Source organism: Gorilla gorilla, chromosome 3, assembly GCF_029281585.2.
Source record: "Gorilla gorilla gorilla isolate KB3781 chromosome 3, NHGRI_mGorGor1-v2.1_pri, whole genome shotgun sequence".
In the NCBI taxonomy this organism is placed as follows: Eukaryota; Metazoa; Chordata; class Mammalia; order Primates; family Hominidae; genus Gorilla; species Gorilla gorilla.
The window spans coordinates 114,126,469-114,133,951 of NC_073227.2; the positions used below are offsets into that span (position 1 = coordinate 114,126,469).

The 7,483-nt window shown below is 46.6% G+C and overlaps 1 protein-coding gene across 1 annotated transcript; it reads left to right on the forward strand.

Moving 5' to 3' along the window:
• The first annotated feature begins 928 nt into the window (after positions 1–928).
• On the forward strand, positions 929–3,140 carry ATOH1 (atonal bHLH transcription factor 1). The gene has a single exon (XM_004039134.5). The coding sequence runs from the start codon at positions 1,103–1,105 to the stop codon at positions 2,165–2,167; it is 1,065 nt and encodes a 354-aa protein (XP_004039182.1). The 5' UTR covers positions 929–1,102; the 3' UTR covers positions 2,168–3,140.
• Positions 3,141–7,483: the final 4,343 nt, after the last annotated feature.

The following is a 7,483-nucleotide window of genomic DNA, read 5'->3' on the forward strand; positions in this document are numbered from 1 at the left end:
TTAATGAGGAGTCCTACTGTGTGTGTTGAAACTCTGCATCATACCGTAAAATATTCTGGCCCTAAATTACACTCAACGGAGAGATTTAGGCAGATTACAATCCTAATTGGCCGCAGGGTGCTGGGGAAAGGGGACAGAGAGAATTGGGGGATCTGGAATTTGGTGTACTATCACTACCCCGCAGCTCTATTTTCCACTAAGAAAAAGATCACATGACGAAGTCGAACTAAGAGATCTGAAGTAAAAAATGAAAAGATGGAGTAAAAGCAAGAAACATACTCTGAGACGAGTGGGTTTTCCCCCTTTATTCCAACAGCAATCTTAAATGATGGACGTCATGTAGCAGTTATATATCTATGAACATGCATGAGAGATTTATAAATACCTGCATACATAAATACAAACATCCTATTATACATGAGAAATCGTAAATGCTTGGGCATCAGAAGTGGGAGCTGTGATCCTAGCTTGGGGGCAGCACAGGGTAGGCGGCCTTCTCTCTGCTTTGAGTGGCTTCTGGGCGCCTGGCGCGTCCAGAATCGCCCAGAGCCGCCCGCGGTCGTGCACATCTGACCCGAGTCAGCTTGGGCACCAGCCGAGAGCCGGCTCCGCACCGCTCCCGCACCCCAGCCGCCGGGGTGGTGACACACACCGGAGTCGAATTACAGCCCTGCAATTAACATATGAATCTGACGAATTTAAAAGAAGGAAAAAAAAAAAAAAACTGAGCAGGCTCGGGAGTCCTCTGCACACAAGAACTTTTCTCGGGGTGTAAAAACTCTTTGATTGGCTGCTCGCACGCGCCTGCCCGCGCCCTCCATTGGCTGAGAAGACACGCGACCGGCGCGAGGAGGGGGTTGGGAGAGGAGCGGGGGGAGACTGAGTGGCGCGTGCCGCTTTTTAAAGGGGCGCAGCGCCTTCAGCAACCGGAGAAGCATCGTTGCACGCGACCTGGTGTGTGATCTCCGAGTGGGTGGGGGAGGGTCGAGGAGGGAAAAAAAAATAAGACGTTGCAGAAGAGACCCGGAAAGGGCCTTTTTTTTGGTTGAGCTGGTGTCCCAGTGCTGCCTCCGATCCTGAGCCTCCGAGCCTTTGCAGTGCAATGTCCCGCCTGCTGCACGCAGAAGAGTGGGCTGAAGTGAAGGAGTTGGGAGACCACCATCGCCAGCCCCAGCCGCATCATCTCCCGCAACCGCCGCCGCCGCCGCAGCCACCTGCAACTTTGCAGGCGAGAGAGCATCCCGTCTACCCGCCTGAGCTGTCCCTCCTGGACAGCACCGACCCACGCGCCTGGCTGGCTCCCACTTTGCAGGGCATCTGCACGGCACGCGCCGCCCAGTATTTGCTACATTCCCCGGAGCTGGGTGCCTCAGAGGCCGCTGCGCCCCGGGACGAGGCGGACGGCCAGGGGGAGGTGGTAAGGAGGAGCAGCGGCGGTGCCAGCAGCAGCAAGAGCCCCGGGCCGGTGAAAGTGCGGGAACAGCTGTGCAAGCTGAAAGGCGGGGTGGTGGTAGACGAGCTGGGCTGCAGCCGCCAACGGGCCCCTTCCAGCAAACAGGTGAATGGGGTGCAGAAGCAGAGACGGCTAGCAGCCAACGCCAGGGAGCGGCGCAGGATGCATGGGCTGAACCACGCCTTCGACCAGCTGCGCAATGTTATCCCGTCGTTCAACAACGACAAGAAGCTGTCCAAATATGAGACCCTGCAGATGGCCCAAATCTACATCAACGCCTTGTCCGAGCTGCTACAAACGCCCAGCGGAGGGGAACAGCCACCGCCGCCTCCAGCCTCCTGCAAAAGCGACCACCACCACCTTCGCACCGCGGCCTCCTATGAAGGGGGCGCGGGCAACGCGACCGCAGCTGGGGCTCAGCAGGCTTCCGGAGGGAGCCAGCGGCCGACCCCGCCCGGGAGTTGCCGGACTCGCTTCTCAGCCCCAGCTTCTGCGGGAGGGTACTCGGTGCAGCTGGACGCTCTGCACTTCTCGACTTTCGAGGACAGCGCCCTGACAGCGATGATGGCGCAAAAGAATTTGTCTCCTTCTCTCCCCGGGAGCATCTTGCAGCCAGTGCAGGAGGAAAACAGCAAAACTTCGCCTCGGTCCCACAGAAGCGACGGGGAATTTTCCCCCCATTCCCATTACAGTGACTCGGATGAGGCAACTTAGGAAGGTGACAGAAGCCTGAAAACTGAGACAGAAACAAAACTGCCCTTTCCCAGTGCGCGGGAAGCCCCGCGGTTAAAGATCCCCGCACCCTTTAATTTTTGCTCTGCGATGGTCGTTGTTTAGCAACGACTTGGCTTCAGATGGCAGCTACATTTGATGGTTTGCAAATGCCGCCGCTGTTCCAAACTTCCTACTGTCCATATTGTTTGATGAAAACTTTCTGTTAAAATTGTGTCCTTTCCGCCCACCTTCTGCTCCCCCTGTAGATAGATACGGTATAATTGTAGGTACCCGTATATGGCATCATTATTCTAGTTCCCTGCTGCCAATACGCTGCTAAAACGTCGCATCTTCTCTGTCACTGGTTTGGGTTTAATTTATTTTACGCCCTGGGCATCCATCCTTGTGTGTTGCGCACTCAAGTGTGGGAGATTTAGTCTTCCGAAGTTGTTTTCCAAAATGCACAATGAAACGCAAAATTAGTGCTTCCAAAGTGGATAACTTTTGACTATGGAATTGTTAGAAAACAAGGAACTTTAAGGTTTATATATTGTATAAACATACCCAGTATGTGCATCCGATCGCGAGAACGTTGGCGTCTTTTAGGAAACTCGGCGCACGCACTTTATCAGCCGCTGCTGCGGTGGTGGCTCCAGGAGAAACTCAACTGCCAATTGCAGACCAGTTTTTTTTTTTTTAAACACAGCCACTTATAATTCTTAAGCTCTTTGCAAATGTTTGTTTAAAAAATGAAAAATTAAAAAAAATCTAGTAGTGTCAAAAGCATTTGGTCAATTTTATTTTGTTTTGTTAATATTAGAAAACTTATTTATTATTGTTTGCTACCATTTCTACTTATCTTGATTCATTTTTTACGTTTTCTACTCGAGATCATTTTATTTTAATTTAGCAAAGCCAACTGCCATTGTTTAATGTATTTTGTTTTGCAAATGATTAAAATAAACGTGAAAAGAAGCCTTTTTGTCACTTATTCCATGAGCATAACTACTGAAAACAATTTTCAAATGAATGACTTTGAAGAATTGAGTTAAGTCTTCTATTCAATGCCATTTATGCGATCTTATAGTTTTGAAGAAAAATGTTGTAAACTTGATGCCTTCAGGTAGTATCAAAACCCCTTCAAAGAAAAGCACTCAGGTCAATAATTAAATTGTGAGATAAAACTTCTTCCAAATTTGCAGCACAGTTTTGCCTCTTTGATGGCCAGGATCTTCCCAGTCTTCTTTACTCCTTGCTCCAACAACATCTGCAAGGGGGGGAGGCCATAAGTTTTAGGTTTGCTAGAACCTAGCCTGGAGTAGTTAACTTTACCAGGGTTAGCTATGTCCACTCATAAAACCTACTCAAGCTGAAAATTTTTCACATAGGTCAAGCGCAGTGCACACTGTCTCTGCCTCTCTCTCTCTCTCTCTCTCTCTTTCTCTCTTCTGGGAGAGGAAGACCAGAAGAGACAAAGATGATAACAGAAAAAAACTTGAGGGAAAAAAAGGAATGGGGTTCATTGATTCAAAAATTAGAAGTGTGTAGTTGCCCTGGGAATTTGTTGACCTCCACTCATTTTCTTCTTTTCACACAATTCTGTTTCTGCCAGTGTAGAAGCTAATGTCTGTCTTTATTTTGTCTTTCTAAATTAGCTTCTATGTAGAAAATATTCAACTACATTTCTGAGTCAATTGCATAAACTGAACGGTGCTGTCACTCTCACCTCAGGTGTTCTCACTAAGGAAAAACCTATTCTGGGTCTCAGGATCATAGGTTTTGGAAAAGCTAATAGTCGTGTGTGTGCGTGTGTGTGTGTGTGTGTGTGTGTGTGTGTAGACAGTGAGAGAGAGAGAGAGAAGAAAGTGGAATTAAAAAATAAATTTGGCAAACACGAGAGTAGGACTACTTATTAAACTAAATATTCGGCAACATTCCACTGGATAAACATCGTTGAATTTGAGACGCTGATTTTAAGCCAAGTCTTTTATCTTTTGTGGCCTCACTGGGATAACAAATTGCTGGGAAATGAAGCACCCAAAAGCGCAAGGGAAGGTTAGTATAATCACTCCTGCATCCTCTTCTCCTCCTAGCACCTTGAAAAGAGAAAAGCGCCAAAAAGAAAAAGGAAAGCGCCACAAACTGGGTTTGCAGAAAGAGTAATGCACTAGGGAGCGCAGGTTCTGGTCTCCTTAAGTAAGAAACTGCGGAACCAGCTTTTTACTGACCACCTGGGTATCTGTGGCTTTCAGCGGAAGCCGACCAAGAGACGCAGAGAACGTCCGCCAGCTCTCTGGGAGAAGCGAGCAGGCGGCTGGCGACACTTTCCAGGGCAGAAATAATGCACCTGTCCCTTAGATAACCTTTTGCACCCATCGAGTTTGCCGTGCTCACGATAAACATCAGGAATCTTCGGGCTGCTGAATAAATCAAGCGATTGCTTCTAACACATTTCCATTTCGCTCTCAATAAGCAGACCCAACAGGTATGGACATACAGCAACCTTGAGGGATGAGAGCACGCATATTTTTATAGTTATTTGCTTAGTGTGTTCGCCTGCATGTGACAAGGACCTAGACTCATTTTACCTGTTATGAATCTGACTCAGAAAAGGACAGGAGGAAGGAAAAGGTGATTTCTTTTTTCCTCAAAGAAATTCTATGTTTCATTTTTCAAAACCATTTCTGTTCATTTTGTGTCAATCAAAGAGGAGAAAGACCTTGTCCGATGTTAATATGTTTCATTGGCTCATAGAAATTGCAAAACAGAAAGGACATCAGGAACATCTTCCTTCACATTTTTTATAAATGAGGAAACTGCTGTCCCTAATTTGCCCCCAAAATCACACAGCTAGAAAGTGTCAATATCCAGAACTGATCTTAGTACTCCTGGCCACTAGGTCGATGTTCTCATAATTTTTCTCTGAGGAAATCAATAGATAAGAGCTACAGCTATCTAAATGGTGGTGGGGAGGGGTTGTACCACCACAGTAGGTGGATATTTATACTTTTAAATATTAGTGGCATTATATAGGAATTGAAAATAACACCAGCTTCATTTAAGGACATTCTTTACATTTCTCCTCAAGAGAAAAACAACCATAACGGAATATCCGAAATACTATACTGATATAGTCTTTATAACAATATAGAATTGGAAATATTATAACACCGTTGATTGAAAAGGGGGGATAAATTTTACTAACCCGTTAAGACATGCACGAAAAGTCAAATCACTGTGGTAAATTGAGTGATCAAAGTTCAAATGAGAGCTTTAACCCCTTTTCTCTCCATTCTATTTCTTTCTTTCTTTTTTTAATGCTGGCATTTCTTTGAAAGAGATGTACAATCACATTTCCATTTTAAGGTTCTGCTATGGAGTTTGCATAACAAACGTTTGGCAGCTCGCTCTCTTACACTCCATTAACAAGCTGTAACATATAGCTGCAGGTTGCTATAATCTCATTAATATTTTGGAAACTTGAATATTGAGTATTTCTGAGTGCTCATTCCCCATATGCCAGACCACTTCTGCCATGCTGACTGGTTCCTTTCTCTCCATTATTAGCAATTAGCTTCTACCTTCCAAAGTCAGATCCAAGTATCCAAGATACTAGCAAAGGAATCAACTATGTGTGCAAGTTAAGCATGCTTAATATCACCCAAACAAACAAAGAGGCAGCATTTCTTAAAGTAATGAAGATAGATAAATCGGGTTAGTCCTTTGCGACACTGCTGGTGCTTTCTAGAGTTTTATATATTTTAAGCAGCTTGCTTTATATTCTGTCTTTGCCTCCCACCCCACCAGCACTTTTATTTGTGGAGGGTTTTGGCTCGCCACACTTTGGGAAACTTATTTGATTTCACGGAGAGCTGAAGGAAGATCACTTTTGGCAACAGACAAGTTTAAACACGATTTCTATGGGACATTGCTAACTGGGGGTCCAACTTGACCAGAAAAAAATGGGGAGGTTAATTTCCTTAATCTTAACCAATGAATGACCAATATTTTCATAAGGCCTTTCTATTGATTTTAGAGTGTTGAACCAAGTAAGCAGAGTGCTTGAACCAAGTAAGAGGTCTTTTACCAAAAGATAGCTTGTAATATTTCTCTCCTTTGTTCATTTGAAAGTTCAAGAAAAATATTATCAAATTCGTCTTGCCAGTTACAAACTCGAATTAGAATTGGAAAGTAAAAGTAGCAGATGTGCTTATCAATTATAATCTAGACTTGTCAGTTGCAATCTAGAAAAACCAGCAAGAGCTGCTCAGCGTTACAGATAACCAATCGTAGTTGAATTGCTTGCAGTTATTTTTGTGAGAAGGGTTAGGAGATGGAGGGAGAAGGATATAATAAAGGCATAAGTTTTTCTCGATGTTATTGACTCTACATTCACTAACCGCCCTCGCCCCTAGGCCAAGAAGAGTCTCAGACGCCGACAGCTAAGGTTCCTCCCTTTCTCCTACTAGGCCCCTAAGGAGAAAGGGGAAACTGAGCGGAGAATGGGTTAAATCCTTGGAAGCAGGGGAGAGGCAGGGGAGGAGAGAAGTCGGAGGAGTATAAAGAAAAGGACAGGAACCAAGAAGCGTGGGGGTGGTTTGCCGTAATGTGAGTGTTTCTTAATTAGAGAACGATTGACAATAGAGGGTCTGGCAGAGGCTCCTGGCCGCGGTGCGGAGCGTCTGGAGCGGAGCACGCGCTGTCAGCTGGTGAGCGCACTCTCCTTTCAGGCAGCTCCCCGGGGAGCTGTGCGGCCACATTTAACACCATCATCACCCCTCCCCGGCCTCCTCAACCTCGGCCTCCTCCTCGTCGACAGCCTTCCTTGGCCCCCCACCAGCAGAGCTCACAGTAGCGAGCGTCTCTCGCCGTCTCCCGCACTCGGCCGGGGCCCCTCTCCTCCCCCAGCTGCGCAGCGGGAGCCGCCACTGCCCACTGCACCTCCCAGCAACCAGCCCAGCACGCAAAGAAGCTGCGCAAAGTTAAAGCCAAGCAATGCCAAGGGGAGGGGAAGCTGGAGGCGGCAGAGGCGGCGGCGGGAGAGCTGTGGGGTTTTTCAGGAAAAGTTGGGCTGGGGGCTGAGGCACCTGAAGCAGTGAACCAGGACTAGGTAGGAAGCAAGAGCATCCTCCTGCGCAAGCGAAGATGCAAACGCGCTCCTGAACCCATGCAACCGCCCGGCCCAGCGCCGGTATTTGAAGATCTACTTCTCTTTTCTAGCCAGAGATGCATTTCTTCACTCACTCTGTTATTCTAAAGACTTTTTTTTTTTTTAATGCTAGTAAAATTCTCAGAGTTTAAACGAGAAGCCAACAT